Source organism: Micropterus dolomieu, linkage group LG20 (genome assembly GCF_021292245.1).
Source record: "Micropterus dolomieu isolate WLL.071019.BEF.003 ecotype Adirondacks linkage group LG20, ASM2129224v1, whole genome shotgun sequence".
NCBI lineage: Eukaryota > Metazoa > Chordata > Actinopteri > Centrarchiformes > Centrarchidae > Micropterus > Micropterus dolomieu.
In genome coordinates, this window is record NC_060169.1 from 9,916,233 (window position 1) to 9,940,962 (window position 24,730).

Sequence of the window (24,730 nt, forward strand, 5' to 3'; positions counted from 1 at the left end):
GTTTTATAACACGTGAACTCATCTGGTACACAATACTGTTGGCAGGATGAAGATTTAAGCTTCCAGATATTAATAAGTGGTAGTTTGATGGTGCAGATTGTCATAATGGGGATGTAGACTGTAATCTCTGAGCACAATGACCCATGAAAGAGAAAAGAAACACTGTCTTATGCAAGAAGCAAAGACCACATATGTCCCCTTCTATCTCTCTGTCTCACCCAATCACTCTCACACACAAATACAGAGTAAGGGTCAAAGGTGAAAGTTAAAGCCCTTTAAAGTGGCACATGTCTGTTCCCAAATAAAAAACAAGGCAGTGTACTGTCCAACTACTGAAAGCTCAGTCGTTCCCCATCTGGGTCAACCATTGTACATTCTGCAAGCAGAGAATGGGGTTTTAATTTTTCATGGCAAAAGCTTTCATTCACTGCCTCTGTTCTTTAAAAGGGACTGGAGTGTGTGTGTTGGGGGGATGGGGTGTCTGAGGATTTTACGTGCACACAAGCATACAGAAGCATACAGATGAAGACGCAAACTATCACTTAAAGCCTGTGAGTGAGAGCTTGTGTGTTAATGCCCAGCTGATTCACACCACAAATCTGCATCCAACAGCTTAATAAGTGGCCATATCTTGTAAGACAAACAATATAATTCAGAAGAACTGTCCTGCTCACTAAAACCTTACATCAAAAGATTCCCCATTTGATGAAAGTCCAGTAACGCAGCAAGACGTTAAGTGGGGAGGCATGAAAAACTGGTATTAGGTTGTCAACTTTCTTCACAGTTCATAAAAAGCAGCCATTTCTTGGAGCTTTTTACCTCAGTAAAACCAGAGCTGTCCTCAACCATGAAGTGCTATTGTGGTTAATAAATAACACATAAAAAGCAGTTTTGTTCTGGATACATGTCACTGTCTTGCTCAATGTACAATCGGCTTGTCAATAGCAATAAGTCATTTTTTATTGTGAGCCACAGTAACATTATGCCGTTTATCACTGCTGACACATCAAAATGGGAAATAAGCAACATAATAAGATTAATAATAATGATAACATCTATTATATCATGACTAAGACCATAATGTAATATGGCTAGGGACGACTCATGATGTCACAGGCAACACAGTCAAAAGAACTCCCAGACTTCAGGCTTTTAAATCAAGGACAACCAACAGTGCTCAGCCTGCTACTCTGCTTTTGACTTTAGTGTTAAGAGAAAATTCAACAACACTGAGAGATGTAGCTGCTCCAACAAGTACAATCTGGATACTTACACAGATTGGGTACTTACACAGAGTGGACAAATAAACAGGGACACCTTTGGTTATTATACAATCAAGCAGAAACCCCTGCAATAAATACTATCTTTGTAAACCTAGTTATGTTCATTTTGTCAAATCTTTTTAAGTTCTATTGTACCTAGCTTGTTGAGATGTTAAGGTAACATTATATTTTGTTTAGTATTTTGGTTTGTGAAGATCTTCTTGTGACCACTGTTCCTCTTTTGAATTTCCTGACATATGCTGTCATGATTTATTGAAGCTGTTTCCTTTTCCTGTTTGTGACTGATGCTACAGCAACTGAGGCCTTTCAGTACATTCAGTAAGTGCCTCAAAAGTCACTTATTAAAGCTAATTGGTATTTAACTTTCTAACTCACTTTGCAACCCTGTTTTACAAAAGGTTGAACAAAATAAAATAAACATATAAACATAAAGACAGCTAAATTACAGTTACAAAGGCAGCTACAAAAGTGAACCATAAGAAATTTTTCTTCAATTCATGATGACACAAGGGAAACACATGAAAAGTGCATCTGCAAAGAGGAACAGTGATCACATGTAGTCATCATTTACAACACTGACTGAAGGAAACAAGAAATTTACTGTACAGTGCAATTAAAAAATCTCTCTGACAGTATCCCCAAAAATAGTGCATTATAATCCTCAAAAAGGTGATATTTAATGTGGAGTTGTAGTGGTTATTCTATAAGGTGTTCCCTTAGTCTTTTGGAGTACAAAAAGAAGAAGGAAACCCTTTTTCACATGTGTTAAATGGTCAGGCAGGGCTGGTCTGATGTCAGTGGTATGTGGTTTAGGTCCCTGCTGCCGAGTGGGCGTTTGGTGGGTCTACACTCTATTTCGGCTGAGACAGACATGCACAAACTTTAGTGACATTACTGGCTATTCGGTGTCCTAGAGTAATTTGTGTCCTTTTTGTAAAGCCCCTTCCAGTCAGTGTTTTTAAAGAAAATGTTTACAGTAAAGTATGGTATGAGTCACACTAATAAGTTCATAGATGAACATGTGCAATACATTACAACAGATGATCTATACTCAACCAGAAACAGTTAATATTTATATTTAACAGTGACAACAACCAACATCACCAGTCCTTAGTGTTGGGAAAACAAATGTGATTTAAGCCTAGTTACATCCCCACTTTGCAATTTCAAATTAATGGAGAGTCAAATCAAGTCAAGCACACCATCCCAAATGCTCCAGGAAGACAAGGAAAAAATACCCCAAAATGTAGGTTGTGTGGGTAAAAATGAAAGATACTTGTGCAAACTTGAGGTTGATATCACTTTGAACTCTACACTGCTCAGTGAAACACAGGGCAAATCAACATGGACAATCAGCACATATTATCTAGTTATCTAGTAAGGTTTAGGATTAAAATATCAGACATTACGGAATACATCAAGTTTAAACTGATTTGATTTGTGACGCGGTATTTTCAGTGAGGTTTTACAAGTCTTGTAGTTTTGATACATACCGTAAAACTAAAATACATACCGGGCTTTTATTTGCTAAAATCACTGAACTGACCCTGCCTATATTTGGGACAGTTGTCCATATGGGACGGGCCTTTAATTCCTTTTGCACAAAACTGAAATAGGCTACTATGAAACAGTTTATTTATTTCAAACAGAATATTACTTGTATAAAAATGATCAAATAATATCAAATACACGTCATTCATTTGATCTACCTCCGTCAGCCGGTTTATGGGCTTGTATTTTGAAGGCAGCAATGTAAGGTGCAGGATGAGAAAAGTGTGGCAGAAGTTAGCAGACAGAAAGTAGTGGACTTCACATGTCAGGATTCACAACTTGGGTTAATTTTTATGAAAACCTGTTTTGATTGATTTTGGTTTGTGGACCCTTACAGACTAAAGGAATATTTATATAATCAAGGATCAGACACATTCAGACTTAACGAGCGCTTCAAAGGTAACAGGAGTCAGGACTTTTTCATCTTTTGTACCATGCCGGTTACACGATAAATCTATATGAATTAGACTTTGAGGCTTGTTGTTTCCGTTAAATGAACTGAACGATTGAATTGTGGAGAATCTAACCGATCTAACGATGTGCAGCATGTCCATACTGACATATTGATCATAAGTTTACAGTTTAAGTTAACATTAATATTTGTATTAACGATCTCAGCAGCTTAGAAGCAGCTAAAGCAGGCGACCCCGCAGGGTTTAAGAGGTTTTATGCATCCAAAGGACTTATATAAATACCAGACCAGGTGTTTAATTGGGACCTGTGTTTATTTGTTAAAATGAGTTCCCACACCAGGCCAGTGAATGGGGAAGGTGGCTATTTGGAACTCAGCTCTTAATTTGAAGTTTTACGGTATATTCCTTTTATCAATGAATCTGCTGTTTATTCTCTCAGTTAACCATTTACTCTCTTGGTAGTTTTATTTAGTTCTGTTTACCAACAGAAAAACAAACAGTCAAAACATTGTGTGCATGAAACATACAGACAGGTTCAGGCACACACTATTCCCATCTCAATCTGAATTACTCACTTTATTGAAGGGGTTTATGATGGCACGTTGAATGAGACTTTAATGACAAACAGTAAAACACTCCTGCATCGCCATCAAGCCTCAGCCTGTTTATAGGAAACGCCAGTAGCACTTTCTAAACAGCCAACCTCAGATACTGCAGAGCGCTTTAAAATGATTTGGAGCTCAGAGTGCTTCAGCTATGTAGCCGTGTGTGTGTGTGTGTGTGTTCCAGACTGAAGATTTGAAGGACATGGGTGGGATCTGAAAGATTCCAAGAATTCAGGTCAACAGTTTTTAACCTTCAGCTCCTCCCCACAGCAGCAGAAAACTGATCAACACAGATCACCACAGACTGGTTTTATTTACAGATAATGTCACAACACACACTGAAAACTTAAATGGATACGGATGATGATGTTTCAATATTCACTTTGTGTGCCTTAAATTTGGCTTTCCAAAAAGCAAAGACTGTTCGACCTCAACCTCAAAATTAATAGTGCATAATTTGAGGCTGGATAACACCGACTTCAGCATGTGTAATTGGATAACTGTGTGTGTTCAGTAGTGTACTGTGCGGTACTGAGGATCAGTCTGCTGATTATTTTCTTGATTAATTGTTTTGAAGAGCGCCGTCACAATTTCCCAGAGTCCTATGTGACGTCTTTTTTTTGTCTATCGGCTAATCAATTAATAGACAAATTGTTTCAGTATATATTCAGTACATGCAAATTTGAAAGTGATTTCATTTACAGCTTTTACCCTTCAATTTGCACAGTTCTACTATGAGATATGTCACAATGATTTGAAATTGAAAGTTAGTCCTCATCATCATCAACTAACATGCCAATTATTTCCTCAATTAAATGATGAATTGTTTGGTCAATTTAATGTTGGAAATTCCCATTGAAATTTTGTAATGTCAACAAATTGCTTGTTTTGTCCAACAAACACTCCACCAAAATAAATCTAATTTAGTGTCACATAGAACAAATAAAATCAGCAAATGTTCACCACAGAGAGGTTAGGACTAGGGAATGTTTTTTTTAATTGATTAATTGACTAATCTCTTCAGCAAATACAGACAAATATTTCCATTTTAAAGATTACTGCAAAGGTGAAAAAGACAAAACAATAAAGGTTATTTAAATAAAAGCCTAAATGCAAACAGAACTAGCAATGACACGATAAGTCACAGAATAAATAGAATGAGTCAAAATATCCAAACCTCCATCCACTTTTCTGTCTGCAGAGACAACATGTAAGGCTAGTTAAAACTCGCTAGTGCCACCTGATTGAAAACAAGACCCAAAGCGCGGGCGTTTATCTGTCCAGAGACAGATAAACTGATGTCCAAAAATGAAAGGGACAAATTGGTATAGATTTTTTGCCACAAGGGAAATAGTGTCAACATCATTGTGTTCCGTGACCCGATGCTGAGGCTGAACCTGACCTTTACTCTGTTTGTGTGAGAATGGTGGGAATTGCAATCTGTGCACATACACACGCAAAGGTATGAGTGTGAGCGAGCTAAAATAACTGCACTGGAATCCTCTGTGTAAAGGGGTTGTTTGAATGGAAAAGAAGGTTATGCTGATGTGAGTGATTGTGAAGAGGTGTAGATACATAAATTTTACATGTGTTCGGGTGACTCATAAAACAGACTCAGACAGAACAGATTGAGCTTCACTGAGCTGAGGAGGAGGGGGGCAAAACAAACACTCTAAGGCATGACCAGTAAGGCTCAGAGACACAAACATATACACTTTGTGTGTGTTCACGCTGGCGATGGTCCGAGCAGTGGTGATCTCACACACACACACACACACACACACGGCTCAGACCTTTTGACATGGAGTTTTTCAACTCTGCCAAGCTTCAAACTCAAATGAAAGTCTAAGCTCACTAAAAAGAGGCCAGCAAACACGGAGAGAAGCTAAACGCCTTTAGAGTCTACTTTATTTTTTGCCATCTTTCTGTGTTGCTCATTAGCTAGTAACATGAAAACTTTATTTAAGCACCCAAACTTTCATGTTTAATTCAGAAATTAAATTAAATGATTATAGACATTTTAAGGGCCTGCAAGTGCATGTAAACATCAGGACCTCCAGTCACAATCTGTCCTATAAGAGCATAGAGGGGGGAGGACCAAGTGGGCGATGGATAAAGAAAGGAGGGTGCTGCTGGACAATAGAGCTGGCAGGCTGTCTCAACAGCTCAGGGCAGCTCAGAGTGTCTGTGACTGGGCCCCTAAACCCCCCCTCCTTCCCTCTCCTCCGTCTGTCCCACTATTCTGACCGCCCTGTCTCCGTCCCAGTACTGAGTGAGGGGCAAGGGTGGTGGGGGTGGGATTGTGGGGGTGTAGGGCTGAAATGGCCTTTGTGCCTTTCATAAAGTCTGCGGCCAGTCTTTCGAGCCATGACCAACAGGGCTGCTGTCTTCCAATAACAACATGTGAAAGACAAATCATTTACTAATTCTGGGGAAAGGGCTTTGTTAAATTGTTATAATTGCAAAAGTGTTATAGTTCAACACTGTTTGTTGAATTTATTTTACCTGAAACTGCTACATCCCCTCTACTGCAGCTAACCAATTTTCATACAGGACACCTGGGTCACACATTAATGAACGCATTTTCAACCCACGCTGAACCTGTTCTTGTACAACTGTTGTTACAGGTTAATCCCTTGTTGTGTCACAATTCAAGGAATCTGCAACAGTAGAATTACACAGAATTATTACATTATATAATTATGAAACTAAAAATAGTTTGAGGTCTCACTGTAGCTAAATGCTTTGCATACTCTCTTTCTCTGTTTCTGACACACTTGAGTTGATTAAATGCTATTTAAATAACAACAACGCTGAATTAAACTCCCAAGTGGAAATACCCGTTTACGAAAGTTGGGCAACATCCATGTTCAGCCCTGGTCAGGAGGTCACTGTGTTGGTCTAAATTACCATGCATTCATTAAAACAATTTAGGGGGCCATGCATGTTGTTCCATATAATCCAGGGTTGCCAGTTTAGAGTAACAGCTCCATGATTTTTAAAGCCCATCAGATGCCAAAACACTGCACAGTAGTTTATTAGTATGAGTAGTATTTAGTATGAGACTGGATTTTGGGGCGGCTGTAGGTCAGGAGATAGAGCGGGTTGCCAGTTAATCAGAAGATCGGCGGTTCAATCCCTTCTCCTTCGATGCATGTCGAAATGTCCTTGGGCAGGATACTGAACCCCGAATTGCCCCTGATGGTGATGGTGTATGAATGTGTGTGAATGGGTGAATGCGATGTAGTGTTAAAGCACTTTGAGCGGTTGTAAACACTAGAAAGGCGCTATACAAATACAGAGCATTTACAATTCTAGAAAGTTATTATGACAACATTCATTTACAATAAGTAAGGTTTCTTTTTAGCTAATCCAGGTACTTTAATACCTGGATTAGCTTCTTAGTACCTTCTTAGTGGAAACAGTACACCAAAACCTGGATGAATACATTTTTATCATCTCAGTTTATATATCCTCATATCCAACTTAGAAACATAATATTGTCTTGTGGTTGTTGCATTGCATTCTGATCTGCTAAAGCACCTTAATATCTTGCCTGCCATTAGTTTTTTTTTCTTCAGATTTTTAATCATTGGTGTAAAACAATAAGTCTAAAAAGCTGCACAAATTAAGTAATCAATTAGTCAAAAGGCAGAACATTATTATTTTTAAATATAAAACTATTTTGGTAATTGATCAATAATATTTCAAACAAAAACTCTGGTCCCAGATTCTCAAATGTGGGTTTTTTAATGTAATACTAAAGTGAATATCTTTCAGATTTTAGACAGAAACAAGACATTTTATAGACCGAACAATCAAACTATTACTTGAGAAAACTACTGAAAAGATTTTCTCATAAATAAAAATGATTTCAAAACATTTTCTCTTTCTTATTTAGATCTTTTTGGTTTGGTGGGCCAGCAGCATTCAACTTGATCATAGAAACTAAATGCTCAGAGTGCACAAATCTCAGCTTGAGAGTACATTACAGCAACTCACACAGATGAACCTATTCCACACACACACCTCCCACTCTCTCTGGAAAAGCCATCAGACTACTCTTTTTCTTACAAAAGAAGGCGGGGGGGGGGGGGGGGGGGGGGGGGGGGGGGGGGCGCCGAGAAAAGAGTGTGAGAGAAAGGCAAGTCTGACTGTGGCCCACAGGTGATATCATGGGGCTGGTGTGTCCTGGGACCAGTGAAGGAGGGCCTACTGTGAAATAAGAAACCAGCAGACAGGCGACTGGCAAAGCTAAATGACAAATAACATAGTCTGGACAAAAAAAACTGGGGGAACGATAGTGGACTGGGAACCATTATTTTTTTTTACTGCTAATAGTCAATGAGCTGAGCAGCCTGTCTCGCTCTCTTTCTGAATCAAAATGATAAATGACTGAAAATATTCCAGATGCAAGTCATTAATAAACTTTTCTCCACAGTCACAGTATTTTTCCCCCCTACAGTAGGGCAGAGTGTAGGCAGGTCTACTAGTCCAGTGATATGGACTGACAGTACACACATATCATCCTCCACCTGGACATATATCCCACATGTTATATTTCTGCAATCAAAAAAAACCAACAAAACAGTTTGCAGCATGTTTGATTGTTGAGTGTGATTTGATGAACAGTTTATATCCACTTGACAAATTATATGTATTACTTGGGACTCAGTGGCCAAAATCAACTGAGCTTCCTTAATCACTTAAATATATGGTTTTGATATTATTATTTGGCACCGACATGTTTTTTTCTACGCTTTAAAATCAACCTTTCCTGTTACTTTTGGAGCAGAGTTTTAAGCTCATTTGCTCACTAACTTTGCTCACAAATGTTAAACCAGTGGTCAGTCTCACAGCTTACGTCAGTGATTGATTATTTTCTGAGCTGATGGTCAGAGATCTGAAATATAGGGCAAAATAATTAAGTTAGCTCAGATAGAAGCTGTGGCAAGTGCTTACTGTCCAATATACATGAAACATAAAAAATTCTAAAACATTCTCATACTGAAAATACTGAATACTGACAAAAAGAGTACACTATTGCTGACAGATTAGCAAAAAACTACTAATATACTGTCTCAGTTTTTCCCATCCTTACCAAATTACTTTCTATGGACAAGTTTCTGTCATTGCTTCACAAGACAGTAGATGTTTTCTAAACTGCTTATTCAGCATTATGGGGGACTGGAGTCAAACAAAAGAGCCAGAGTTCCCATTTACTTTCTAATCATAAGCGGCTATACTAAAAACTAAAACAGCCATTGAATGGCGGAATTCGGATATAAATCAGGGTCTATCTCATCAATGAATAACTTAACCAGATGACGACTAATTATGAACTGGTGTTCTACATTGGACAGGCCAACAGTCCATTACTGAGTTGACATAAACACATTCACCCTCACACTCTCACATTTTTGAGTCTCCAGTTCACTTAACCTGCATGTTTCTGGACTGTGGGAACCGGATCACCCAGGGTTCCCAGCAGTCCATCCAAAATAAGGGAGAGTTAAACATCACAAGTACTTAACAACCTAGAAGCTGGCATTTTGAGAGAATACACAAGGATCAATATAATGTGTAGAAATCATGACAAACTCAGATGGGGTTACTTAGGTCAAAATCTTGAGTACAGTCTCCTGTAGGGATGCACCAAATGTTCGGCCACTGAAATTAATTGGCTGAAAATAGCAAAAAAAAGCAGTTTCGGTGTTTGGCCTAATAAGTCAAAAGACCAAATAAATTTGACATACAATTACGTGGACATGTCGGCAGCCTGGAAGCATTTTAAAGTGTCAGAGAAAAGTTTTATCCTGTCGTCTTCCCTCTTTATAAAGACAAGTGTTGCAGTGTGAGAGTCCTACCTGAAGAGAGGCTGTGAAGTCGTCATTTTAAGCGATACGAGAACCACATACAATATTATTTATCAAACTGGGTCGGACTTGAATGAATTTAGCGCGATGATACACGTGTGACATCGTCTGGTTTTCAAAATAAGGTGTCTATACAGTATGGAAATAAGATTAATTGGATTATATTTACAGTCTAAAACATATTACATGTGTCCATTAAAAGTAAATGGACACATGCAATATACTTTACTGGACCCTCTTGGGCCTCATTTTGGTGCATTGCTGGCCCTTACAATACACTATTTACTTTAATGTTCATTAATTGTAGTACTCTATAATTTATAACAAATCAGTTATTTTTAAAAATTTTCTGTAGTTTCATGCATTTGACTCTTATTTATCAAAACTTTAATATATTTTGTTGTACTTTTGTTCAAAGTACTATTTACAACAAAAAAGTTTCTTTTTATACTGCATTATGTCATGGTATCTTGGGATGGTCTCAACATAAAATTTTAGGGATAATCTTTTTTTATGTCATGCCTAAAGAATATCGGCTATCAAATTTTAAAATCCTCAAATATCAAAATCGGTATTGGACTTAAAAATCCCATATCAGTCGGGCTCTACTCGTGTGTCTGGGGAGTTCTTAAATAGACTTGAGCTTGGTTACTCTACTTGGGCTTCTATTAGGTTGAATGTTTCAGACAACCGAATAAAATTCATGAACAACACATAACAACAAGTGTCCCACAGAGATTCTTTCTAAGTCCTAGACAACAATGGTATCTTCATGATGGACGCTGCTCATCTTAAACAATATCTGCCAACTTTCACCCATCTATGGCTCTCTTTCTGTATTTTACTAGTACTCATGGCTTAAAAGTAATCTACCCCTGTCCTTTTAAACCGCTGCTCCTTCATGTCCAGTTTTTTTCCCCACACATATCCAGCTGTAGTCCAGCACAGCAGTAGCAGTGGTGGTAGTGGCCAGTGGAGCACAAAGGCAGCCTTGTTGTCTGGTGAACATGTCTGTGTGACTGTGACTTTGTGTGTGTTTTTGCGTCGTGCACGTGAACTCCCCCGCAGATAGTAAGAAGGCCAGGGCCAAGTCAAGGCAGAGCTGTCTCTCTAACCCCCTCCAGCCCTAAGGCAAGTTTGAAAACCAAACAGCAGCCCACGCCCTCCTCAAGGCCCCGGCAGGCAGAAAGAGCATTCCTCTGAGCTGACTAACCCCACACACACACACATTAGTTTAACTAATTCCCTTAGTGAAGCGGCCTGAATGAGGTAATCACATTTTTTACATAACATAATGACAATATGTTTTTCATATATAAAATCAAATGGTAAAAAATCAAAATCAAAAGCTAACAACATTAAACTACAAGACAATGCATGTAGTTTAATGTCATTCAGTGTGATAACACAAACTGTTGTTTTTTAAATATATGATTTACAATTCATTTAAATACCAGGAATACCATCCATCTATGAGGCCACTTAAAACAGTAAAGAATTTAATGTAACTACTATCTAGCAGTAGCAGCCTGGTGAAGCCAAAGAACTTTGACTCATTCAGATTTTAGGTCAAAACTCTGGTTACAACAAGGTAAATACCACAACACAGGTACTGTAGTCTCTAAACACACACACACACACAGTGTGTGTATCTGTCTTGACTCACAGCAGTATCCCCTTTCTTTCAGCCAACCAACCACACACAGACAGACAACACACAAACTCTCTGTGACCTGTCTTGTGTCATGTCCCTGTTGAACAATTCTGTCTCGGATGATTCAGGTGTGATACTTTATGTGAAAGCTACCTAAGTGAGTGAGAGACAGTGTGTGTGTGTGTGTGTGTGTGTGTGTGTGTGTGTGTGTGTGTGTGTGTGTGTGTGTGTGTGTGTGTGTGTGTGTGTGTGTGTGTGTGTAAAAAGGGAGGTGGTAGACTTTTGACCACATTGAAGCATAATTAAGATTCAGATAAGAGAGGGAACAGCCGAGAGGGAGTCAGCAAGGTTTGGCCAATACAAAGCTGTATTGATTCTTAACGTGTCAGTTCAAGTATTTTGATTACATAATTCTTCATGTGTAATATTGTCACTATTTTATAATTTCCAAACTTTATAAATACTTGACTTTGCAGTGCATAAAGATATTCAATAATTTTGTCCGTCTCAAAATAATCTAGAGCTGCAACAGAATATTAATCAGAAACTTTTTGATAATTGATTTATCTTTTCAAGCACAAATGCATGCATGTGTGGGTTCCATTTTGCTAATGGGAGAATTTGCTACTTGCCTTAACTTTGTAGTAAATAAGGAAAATATTTTGGTATGGACTTTTTTTTGGACAAAATAAGACATTTGATCACCTTGGACTCTTTGGAATTGGACTTTTCACTGTTTTCTGGAATTTATAGACCACACAATTAATCAATCGAGAACATAATCAGCAGATTCATAATTATGAAATTAAATAGAAACAGTAACTGTTAAGAGACATTCAGCTACATGTTTGGTACATAATGACAATAAGTGATTTGCCACGACATCAGCTTTTAAAATGAAGCTTTGGTTACACTTGAACTGCAATCCAAAACTGTGCAAACCTGGATTTATTCTGAGCAGGTTTGCTCAAAGTTAAATCTCGGTTAGGTGTATAATCATCACCCTCCATTTTCGGCATTTGTTTCCACCTTGCATGTCCCTTCTTATTAACAAAAAAGCAAATTTCTCTCAGCATTTCACTTCCGACATCAATTTACCAACTTTGACCACAGTATGGAAAAAACAGCATACGTCAAATACAATAAGTAACAGGTGATTCAAGAGATATAACGGCAATATATACACATCACTAGGATGCAAAAACAAGCATTAACACATATAAATATATGTACACAAATACACACAATTCAGACAAACAATATCCACTCATAAACAGACTTTTGCTGCTGCTACATCTCTACTATTCTAAATGACAGGATGTGTAGGACGGCTGTGCATACTTTATGTAACAGTGCTGCTCAATTATGAGAAAATAATGGTCAATATAAAGATCACGATTATTTAGCATGATTACTCACTGATTTACAAAACATCCTGCATTACTGAAATTGAATGCTTAATTTGTAGGCTAATTTATGCGGTGTAAAATGCCGTAGGCTTATGCTAATCATGGTGACTAACAAACTTAGTTACAACCCCCGTCATGTTGTTCTCGAGCTGAACTAAACATGCTACAGCCTGGCGGAGACTGAGTTTGGGGTTATTGGGAGGCGTGACAGCTATAAAGGAAAGTGATGTGATCTGGATTTGTAACACAAGACGAAACAAAAGCATTATTTAGAAATGGAGTGCTGCACCAAAATTATTTTATCTTGATTTTATAATCGTTAGAGCCAAAATCGTAATTGAAAATAACATTCGATTACTAGCACAGCCCTACTTTGTACAGTATGTATAGGAAGCATTCAAGCCGGTGGAGTAGGAAGCAGTGCAGCGATAAACAATATCTTCTAGACACAGTAGCTGCAGTGTGTGTCTGTGTGTATTTAATGTAGTCTGTCATCCAGACACATGTAGAGACACTTGTTTTGATGTTGAACTGCTGTCTAGCTGGAAAACAAACCAGTTTTATCTTAGCCATTAGCGTGTTTCTTTTTTTGCACGCAAACCACACTAACCACAGTCGCCCTCTGATAAGCTTAGGAATCCAACACACTGCTTCTTGCCAAATATTATGTCTCCTTCTCTTCCTTCATCTAAACCCTTGGCTTTCTGGTTTACCTTTCTCTTTTACATTCTGATCCCCTCAAATTGCACTCCACTTACTCACTTCTGTTGCTTTCACTTTATAAAAAAAAAAAAAAAATCAGTCTTCGACTATCTGTGTCATCTTCCCTTATTAATGCACACTCTCCCACTGATGTGATAACAGGCTCTCCCCTCCAGACACAACACTGTGAATCCCCAACTCCTCTTGATCGCTCTGTATTACTTCTTTATCTCTTGCAAACTTTCTCTCATCCTACCTTTGTCCCTCTCAGAGAGCCCTTAAAGGGATACTAAGCAATTCCTAAGTGATGGAGAAACCTCTGAGATTTGAAGGGAATGAAAACCGATGTGGAGTTTCTCCGTTTCTGCTCAACAGGTGAGTGACGTTTTACACAAACGATAGGTCAGTATTGTCTTGTCCATTTGTTGTCATGTGATGGCTGATCCCAACTGGTTAGCTTTGTTAGCTTTGCTGCAGCAGTAGGCTACCGACTGTTTGCTAACCTACAACCGAGCTAAGACTAGTTTTGCATTACGTGCTGTGTCTTTGTCCACTCTTACGTTATGACGTAATGAAGGGTTTTATGGCCATGAAGACCTAAAAAAAAACAAGTTTTGCTATGACAGTGGGATTATTTGGGCTAATTAATAATATGCTATAGGCCTACTAGGTAGCCTAATATTACCAGAGATGTTACGTTCCTTGTTTGCTATGCATACAAAGTATCGTCCTCTTGTCACTGACTGTACTTTTGTTATTAAAAAAAATTAAAAAAATCAAATAACTGGTGTTTTGGATGCTGTGTTTGTGTGCTTGCATGTCCTTTGATTGATGATGTTTGTTTACTGTTGAAGTTACTAGCAGTACATAAACTAGACTCCAAGGCTTAGACATTGGCTTTGATAGGTATTTTATTTCACTACTGACTAAATGTCTGTGAAGATTCTCAGTCATCCAGGTCATAGTTATCCAAAGAAGGTTAAAGTCAAGGGCAACTGGACTTGGTTTAAGATACTAGAAGATGTTTCTTCCCTCATCCAAAGGACTTCTTCAGTTCTTCCTGACTGGTAGGTAAACTAAGCTATTTAACCTCAGTGGGGTCGTTTGCCAGGATCGTCAATACCGCTGGTTCGTTAGTGTTCCTGGCTGTTGTAACGACAGTCGTTATGGTCATTAGGACTGCATCCTCACCTCACCAAATTGGGACAAGTTTCTATAATTAAAGGATTCCCACTGTTACCACATTATTATGGAATTGCTGAAGTAAATCTGTCTGTCTGTGTGCACACTGATATTGGTGTTTTGTTTAAAGTAAATCACTAAAAGAAATCCTCTAAACTTATACCACATTTTCTGCAACATCCTCCATGTATGGAAACACAGTTATGGATGCGGGTTTTATCCTGTGAATGGTGACATTTATATGTGAAAACAATAGAAGTCTCTCTGTCCTGCTCTGCTTCTTCCCTTCCTTCCTATCGCCCTCATTCTCATTTTATCACGTCTTTTATTTCTGTTCTTGGGAATCCTTCACTCCCTCCTTCCTGCCCTGACATGCAGCTGTGTGAATTAGACTGTAGTCTTGCTGCCAGGAGGGATGTGTGTGAACAAGATGAAAGCACTCCCCAGAACTGGCCAAAACTCAGAGTAAGTTAAGGTAGGCAGGCATGAGGAATCCACTACCCCAGGCTCTGTGGAAAGACAGAACACACTCAAACCCACAACACACACCTTTTATCCCTACTAGATTGCTAGTGGAATCCTACATTTTTATACATTATACATTTATACATATATGTCTCTGTAAGCTCCTATCCAACCTTTGAACTCTAAAACCACTGTAACATTAATGGGTTTATATTTCTGTTAAGGACTGTTTGGCTTCCATACATAATCCTGTTAAAAAGTTGTCTCTGTTCAAACATGACAGGACCGTTACAGATAGGTACACAATGTTTGTGTAATAGTTTCCATTTGGCACGCAAGACAAGACTAGACAATGCAAGAAGTTACTGAGACAATGTTATCTCCTCCTAGTTTCAACGTCAGACTAATTTCAATTCACTGTTACAATAATTGTGTAGCGTGTAAAAGTCCCTCAGACTCACGTCTGTCACTTCAGCATGATGTCCACGATCAAGCCGCAGCATTTACACAACACTTTTCAGAACACTTTACAGCATTTATTGTTGGTTGTGATTAGTTTGCACAACATGAGAAATTAGTGATTAGTCAATTGCCAGGAAATTAATTGACAAAAACTTTGAGGATCAATTATCTAAGTCAGTTATTAACCCAAAAGGCCAAAACGTTTCTTGGTTCTGGCTACTCAAATGAGAAAATGTTCCGCTTTTATTTGTTTTACGTTATTCATAATTGAAATTCTTTTCGTTTGGACTGTTACTTGAATAAAACAAAAGATGTCACCGTGGGTTCTGGAAACGGTGCATTTTTCACCATTTTCCAACAATTTATAGGAGCAACAATTAATTAAGTAATCAAAAAAAATAATAGACAGATAGACGGCATAATGAAAATAGTTGTTAGGTGCAGTCCTACCCGATATACACAGAATAGGCAAATAAAGTGACAATGTAACTTGGTAAACTTATTTTTAGTATTTCCAGAAAACAATGCATGTTTGAAACAAGTTTTACACAAGTCTGCTTTAGCAATCTGATTGCTATTTACAATTATCATAATGCTTGATGAGGATCTATACTGCTATTCCTTATTATATCAGAAGTTAATAACCAACAGTTTTTTGTGACACATTTTTTGCATGTCTGCAATAACACATAACTACAGTGTCAGGGTTTCCCCCATGAACTGTATAAAAGCAGTTGACGTAGTCACCGTCATGTCACCTATTGTTTTGTGGGCTGCCGTTTTTAAGCCTCGAGTTTAGCAGTTTGGCGAGACTTTGGCTCTAGCAAGCTTGGTTAGCTAGGTGCATCTGTTCTCACCATAATTGTGATTTTAACTGGGATGCTAATTTTGGCTAAAAACAGGCTTAAAACAAAACGTACTTACTGGAAAAATTAAATGCCAATAAGCTTGTTTAATGGCGTTGTTTAAATTTACACATTGCAGTGGATAGGAGTCACTCTAGCCTGATTGACAGGTCGCCATTGTAGCGACTTGTCAATCAGAAGGTTGACTAATTAACTGTGCCTCTGACACAGTACGTTTGATCAGTCTCCTTCAGATAAACAGTTAAGTTTGTTTGTTGATGTATACTTAAGAAGAGAGGCCTGTATAGCGTGTCAAGTGTTTGGAATCAATTCAAATGAGAGACCTAATATTGTATGATGAGGAAGTGACCAATTTAGAAACTTGCAGCATGCAATAGTTGCACCATCAGTTACGGCAAGAACAGGGTATATAACAACTAGGAATGCCCCCACAAAGACAGAGACAGTGAGAGTGCTTCAGTGTCAAATGATCAACTGTCATGACTTGTAATACGTTAGCTTTACCTGTGTTACTTTTACCTTTTTGGCTCCAAACTGTAACATTAGTGTAGTAAAGTACGTAGCTGGTAACTAGTGGTCCGAACCGCTCTGCTGCTGAAGGATGGTAGCCAGCTGCTGTGAACTTTATTTCCTCTGCAGCAGCAAACACAATACACAACCTTACATTATTAGGCTGCCACCTGATCATCTAACCCATCTCACAGCACTGAAGCTGAACTGAACATGCCACACAAACACACACGCACACACCATGACAACCTTATCAGCAGGACAACAAGTGTTAGTGCCTTCCAAAGCAGCTAGATATCACTTTTGCAAGAATAAATCTGTGTCCTGATCTGACACAACAATGGTTCATGTTTGTGGAGGTTTATGCACAGTGACTTGGTTATGGTTAGTGAAAGGTCATAGTTTGGGTTCAAAATACTCATTGGTTAATGTTAGGGAAACATTGTGGTTTTGGTTAAAATAACTACTTCCTTAAGGGGACCTTCATCATCTTGGTTTAACTTAGGGAACATTCATGGCCATAGCTAAAACAGACTAAGAAGGACTGTCGGTAGGAAACAGGAACCGAATAGCAGCCTCCTGTGATGTTTTGTTGACCCCTTTAACCAACCTGACTTCCTCCCTCTACTCCTTTCTTTGTGGCTATTTACTACTTTGCTCCAGAGACGCAAGTAATAAGAGTGACATTTCCTATGGCCACTGGAAGACTTTGTCACTTCAATGTAAAAATATTTAGTTGTCGGGAACACCACCCACCTGAGATATTTACCAACCTTCAGGTAAAACTGAAAGAGACTTGGCTTCTGTTCAGAAATGCACTGAGAGTCTCCTTAAACAACAGAAGAAATGTAATTTGTTAGTCATCCTCAAGCAGTGCAGGCTGCCACACTTCATCCACCCCTAAACCATTGGAAACCGGTAGACTTTCATGACTTGACGCACTTGACGCACTTTACACACTGATGTTTGTGACTAACCAATGTTTACAGCTCATAGGAAGAGAAGATTTTAAAAGAGGATAAAAAAAAGAGGGAGGGGTGTAGGTCAACACCACAATTACTCTTTGTTGAGTGACTAAGACTTGAACTTGGACAGGAGCCTTAGCATTCACTTTACTTATTGCTCCTCAAAAAAGTAAAAACAACGACCACAGAGGCTTAAAAGGCAAGTGAAGCGGTTGCCCTACCCAAGTGATAGACAAAACCTGATAACCTGCAAAAGCCCTTTGTTTCTGACTTCAAAAGGGACTGTAAGTTCAAGTGACTGTGACTAATGTTTTTTCATGGGACGCGGGCTTTATCTCCAGAGTAAACATATGGGGACATAGACACACATCGCCCACATTAACCACCCACACACCACCCAACCCAAAAATAACTGTGTCTTGACCAAACTGACCCAGTTGAGATACCATGGCTTCTGACCAGAGACTGTCATATTATTTTAAATGACTTGTAGCAGGTCCTTTAAGATATTATATCTGAATCAGCTGCAATGACTAAATCACCTGTTTTCCCCCTTTTTAACAGCAATAAAAAAAAAATACTATTGACTCAATCAATGCAGGGGGCCTGCTTCCGTCAGCACTCAGCATCACAGGGAACCATCATCAAGAGGAGTAGCTATGAGCCTCAACAGGGAGTTTATGTGTCAGAGAGATAGGAGCTGACCTCCCCATGGACAGGCCTGAACATGCAGGCAGCTGCTGTCAGCGGGCCAGAACGTAGGAGAATTAATAGAAACAGCAGCTCTCCAGGGACACTGTTAGCCCACATTGACAGCCAGCTCTGATCTGGGGTCATCTTAATGCACTCTGCCTCTTCCCCTCCGCATTAGTGGTTGGAAATATGAAACCTGGATAACGGCAAACGTTATTCAACTTTCCGGGTAGGCTTAACTATGAACATTGGCCCAGGCTTGTGCACGCTGTGATATGCACACTTGTGGCAATCAAGAATTTGGGAGTGCCTTGTGTGGGGGTTCAATTTTCATCTGACACACAGTATGCTATTAAATCTAAATTGCCCACACATGCATGTGAGGTTTTGTGGACACAAGCAAAAGTCTAAGGCCTTTATTTGTTACTTACAGGTGTTGATTCAACTTTATTGTCATTTTGGAGGTTGTAGATTGTGGAGCTGTTGAATTCATTTCTACAATAGTAAGAGGTCTTTCTATTATTTAGACCAGTGGTTCTCATTTTTTTTCATGTCAAGGACCTTTAAACTGATTAAAATTAGACCAGGGACCCCCATTTGATAAGATTTTGTCAGAAACAACTGTTTTCTTTACTGATTATCTAAAATCACACACTATGGCAGCATTGTTTGGTTAAGTGTAAAAAAGCGTAATGACAGGTCTTTACGCCAGTATTGCAGGATCTAAAAAGGGCTTATACCTGACAAAGAAAAGCATAAAAACACACATTTGAAAAGCTGGAACCAGAGAGCTTTTGGTGTTTTCGACAAATGATTATCTAAACAACTGCAAATAAATTTTCTGTTGACCAACTGATATACTGTACATGGGGTGTACAAAATTTAGCTGCATACACTAGAACAAAACTGGCAAAGTCTATGTAATAGATAGTGTTCTATGATATTGTAGTGTGTTAAGATAGACAAAAGTTGATACCACATTACTCCTATGTGATATGACATATTTAAGAACTGAGACAGGTGAGACTTTGGTGGACATGGACTGTGTTTACAGCAACTCTTACCTGTCACATCCTTTCATCAAGGGAGGAAAGTGACTGCATATAAGCGAGCTGAATCCCTAAATCTACCAGCTACCAGTAATTTGATGTCGCATGGCAGTGTTGATTATCTGTTGTATATAATGTGTTGACAGATAAATGACTATACAGAGGCGTTGAAGGGAGAGCCAAAGCTCCACATACACGCCTACGCACAGCGCTAGAAAGCGTCCCAGATTAAGGCCAAGTTATATAACTTGGACTCCATTTGTGCTTTTGCATTGCATATGCGTTGCTGGCTAGGCAATGCATACACCATAGCGCCTCTTTAAGAAGTTAAATATCAATTTAATAACAAGAAAATGCACACAGAAATGTTCCAGTGACTCCGTTCACTTGAAGTAAAACGCACATATGATGGCATGGCAGCTAACTGGCTAGATGTTTCAGCCATGGTGTGCTAGCTTTCCTTATGGACCACTGTTAGCTAGGTAAGCGTTAAATTAGCCACCATGTTACTGTATAATAATAACCGTAAAGAAAAAGCAAGTCTTTGAAATATTGACGCGAGACAGGAAGTGAAAATGTCAACTTCTCAGTCAAGCAAGGATGCCGTACATGTGTAAGGTGAGCATGCCACAGTTAGCAAACAGTAGGGTACATCTGAGTTTTCTGTAACAAAGCTATAATTAATCAAACGTCTGTAAAAACACATCTCCGCTAAGTAAACTATGGGATGCTGCTTTCACGGTCACCATCAACACAGAGCTCAAACTCTCCGTACCTCGGTATGGTGATGCATTTTGTGTTGATATTCTGGGTGGTGATGGCTTTCTCCAGCTCGTCCAGTTGTCCCGTCTTCTTCAGCTTCTTCACCAGACTTTTCACCGCCTTTTCACACCATTTCTCCTCCTGGCCGTTCTGCTCTCCCTTCTTCCAGCCCAAAAGTCTTTTGACAATGGGGGGAGTGAAAGGCAAAATTGACATCTTGAGTTCAGTTTAAGTCCTTCCAGTGTCGAGAAGTCCGTCGGTTTTGGACAAAAACACGGGGACAACTGCTCTTCAAACGGTCCAAACTGTGGAGATGAACGCGTTATTTAGCTTTAAAATAAAGTGTTGTTGTTTATTAAACGCCACACAGATGCATCCCGGAGTTAAACCCTGCAGTTTTAGCTCACTCGGTCTGTCTGGCTTGAGCTCAGCTGAGAACTGTGCACCGGTAGTCTGGTGCGCTATGGATTTAGTGCTCCTCCGCCAGGAAACCTAGTTCCGTCTGCACTTATTAAAACCGTAGCTATTTTAAATACACCCAACTCGAGTTACACCGAAACTGCGTCTTTAACTGGAGCAAGATTCAAACCGCCGCTGTGAAACTACTTTTTTAGTGTTTTACCCCGGATGCTCTTTCTTTAGATCAGCAAAGTTTTGTTAAGTTCAGAGTCAACGGCGGTTCTGGGTCCGCCAGCTGAAGTCTGCATCAAATGCAAATGTAGGAGCTGCTGCTGAGAGTCACTATTCAGCCTTCAGACTGCACAGCAGACCTGTGAAAGGCCAGTCTGAGCAGCTGGCCAAATTTGCTGGGCTGATATTGCACAACCCTGCCTTTTCCCTGCAATTGCTTTACTGGTAAAATTGCATATGGCTGTGCCCCAAAAAAGCTGTCACAATCACACACACATATTCCACATCACTTGATTTAGTTATGTAACACTGAAGAAAACAGATGATTGCATGTGAGTGCACTTAGAAAGCTCAATGAAATGGAGTCCTTATTCTCCTGGCATTGATCTTTTTTTGTAGACCATGGTATATAGAGATGCTATCTGAAAAGATCTGTAGGCTCTACTTAAACTTAAATTTCCACAAAGATGCTTTATTTATTCTTCTTTGGACTGTCTTGAAAACTCCCCAAATGAAATCATCCATCTGTTTCAGTTTATCTACATAACATAATTATAGTCCAAAGAGGACCATGATGTTCTTACGTCTTTATTTCCCTCCACACGGTAATTAAGTTTAGGTTTTAGGTCTCATTTTGTCTTTTCCACTTTATTATTGGAAATCCACACATTCTTAATTATCTGTCAGGCAGTCGTGCAACATGCTATTGCATAAGGAAAAATTCCTGTGTGTGTTTATTGCACAAAGACCTCCACACAAGACTTTTCAGTCATTGCTACTGGGTTGCTTGTCTCCACATGGGTAAATAACTTCTGTAAGATGGAAGGTGATAAAAAGCCATGCACACAAATACAAGCTGAGCCTCCAACTTGCCTCAGCTTGTTAGGTACGAACACAGGCCGCCTACTCAACAAGGTGGCAGTTTGGTGTGCTGCGTGGCTCAGCCCCCAAAAACCACAACGGCGCACGCAATCTCACATATGCATAGACTTGTACATCCCCCTCCCTCACACACTAACTGTTCTACACACACACACACACACACACACACACACACACACACACACACAATGTCAAGGAGTCAAAGTGCCAGATGTACAAAAGAGTGTGTAAGCACAGCTGAGCTCACCACAGAGAGAGTGATAGTTGGATAGTTTAGGGTGTGAGGCTTTCTTTGTTCTTCAAGCTTCAAAAGAAACGCTTTATTAGGTTCAAAAGCGCGTTCCAAACGTGGGTGCCTTATTTGCAAGCGCTTGAAAGAGTTGTAAAAGTGAAAAGTAAATGCTCTGCACAAAGAAGCGGGTGCACTTGCTGGGTTTCCATTTACAAACTTTTAAAGTAGTGTAATACACAATAGGTAACAGAGGAGGCCAAGGCAATAGCAGAATAGCTTGCAAACTTGGGGCCCCAAATGGCTGCAAACAGCCCTAGAAAATACATACATAAATTCATTCATTTATTTATGCAAACCTTTAATCAGTGCCTCCATTAACACACTCATACATGAATAATAGCAACGACCTGTGGTTACCATTTTGGTATGTGTGTACAGGCGCATTGACCTGCGTCCAGCAGCCCCCTTCTCTGTGCACAGTGTGTAGTTTGTGCTAAAAATACAGCTGGCTTTAGGCTCAGCAGGACAGACCCTTTTCCTTTCATCTATTTTGGTTATACAGCACTGTATATTTATAAATCTGCTAAAGGCATGTCAAGGTTCTTCCTTCATGCTTACAACCAAAAGATGTGAGAAACGGATTCATTATTGCACGATAATGTATTCAAATAAATAACTCTATATTAAGCATTATAAAAGGAATTACTTTTTAAACCAGCACTATGACAAACATTTACATTCCTGACCCACTGAGAAAGTTTTATATGCAGTGTTTTTTGTGCTATTAGCAATCAAGAGGTCCTTGTCTACAGCTGTAAAACACACCACTCTTTCTGTCTCTCTGGTGTGTTGGCAGGTTGGAGGAGAAGCCTGGAGGAGCGTGCTGCCATGTGTCACATGCTGAGGCCCTGCGGCCCTCTCGGCACCTGTTTACGCCCCCGGGGACACGACCGGCCAAGACAGCTGGTTTGTTTTGGAGAAGTGCAGGGCGAGACAGGGCGGATATGGGGGTGCAGGATGGGGGATGGGGTTACAGATGGGCCGCAGTAGACGGGGGGAAGGACAGGGTGAACGGAGGGACTCTGGAGGGGGGGGGGGGGTTCTTCTGTGAGAAGAATTACTGAGCACAAAAGGCACGTCAGCAAGACTGAATAGGCAGTGACCACGTACAATCCGATGGATGATAATGACATTGTGCTGGCTTCGACCTCAGGGGACTTGGTCCACAGTGTGTGTGTGTGTGTGTGTGTGTGTGAGAGAGTATGGGTGTGGGTGATGTCAGCTGGTGAAGCCTACCAGTGGAGTAGAAGGGTCAGAAAGACTAGAAACTGTGATCTCTGGATGGATGTGATAAGAACACAGATGACCAATGTTTGGCCAACTGAAAAAGAAAATTACAATAATGCTGATGAATTTATCTTCAATATATTACAAGATTTACCAATATTCACCTTAAAGTTCCCTAAAGTAGATTGAAAATGAGATTTCCTTAAAAAATGTACAATGTTTTTACTATCGTATGTGTGTTTGTCTTTTAAAATTGTATCTCAATTTTATTGCATAACATTTATTATTTTACATAAACACCACTATAAATATGAAACTGAAAAGTGTAGATGTTTTGTGCATTATTTTATACAACAGCATTCACTATTTGGTGTCTTTGAACAGTTCAGTTTGGAAAGTTTGGAATATAAGATAGAAAGTTCTGTATTTGCAGCAGTTAAAGAAGTATTGTTGATGTTTTACTCAGGTAAAAATAACAATACCTTAATAAAAAAAAAAGCTCAATTCCAAGCTGCATTCAAGTCAGTAAACTTAGTGTTTAAAGTAAAATTACTCATTACGCAATATGTTTATATTATTGGATTATTATTACTGATGTATTAATATGTATGTGGTATTTTAGTGTGACAGCTGCTTAAGGTGGAGCTAATTTGAACTACTTTATGTACCGTTTGGTAGTTTAATCTACAACAATGCATACATTTTTCTAAAATGATTATTTGTTTTGTGTGTAAAAAAAGAAAAGAAAAGATCAAGGTAACCAGGAACAATTGCTAATAAATAAATTCACTACAGTAAAAAGTACAATATTTAACTTTAAAATGTAATAGAGTAGAAGTATAAAGTACATAAAATGGAAACATGTACCACAAAACTGAACTTAAAAGTACAGTTCATGATTAAATGTATTTGGCTATATGTCACCACTGGTGTTTGAAAAATGCTAAATATAAGATTTTTACATAATAATGTGTAATGTTTGTAATTATGGAGCCACAAATGTGTCTGTGGAGTTGTCTCATGTGCCTTAGCAACAGATTTAAAAATCCACTTCAATGCATGCAATGTGGGTGTTATTGCCTGCATGTGTTTGACCTATACTTGTGAAATACAAGTGGGTTTTATTTCAGGTACATTTATATGTGAAGAGCTCAGGGCAAACAGTTCAAAACCATATAAAAGTGTTTTCACTGATCTCTTTGGCAATAACATGACACCGTTTTTTCTCTCTGAGAAAGCCATCAATCGCTCA

At 39.0% G+C, this 24,730-nt stretch overlaps 1 protein-coding gene across 1 annotated transcript in view; it reads right to left on the reverse strand.

Moving 5' to 3' along the window:
- Positions 1-20,909, reverse strand: part of smad3a (SMAD family member 3a) — a 30,634-nt gene extending 9,725 nt beyond the window's left edge. The window contains exon 1 of the mRNA XM_046032674.1: positions 20,461-20,909. Coding sequence (XP_045888630.1) covers positions 20,461-20,663 — 203 coding nt within the window. The 5' untranslated portion in view covers positions 20,664-20,909. The remainder of the gene's footprint in view (positions 1-20,460) is intronic.
- Positions 20,910-24,730: the final 3,821 nt, after the last annotated feature.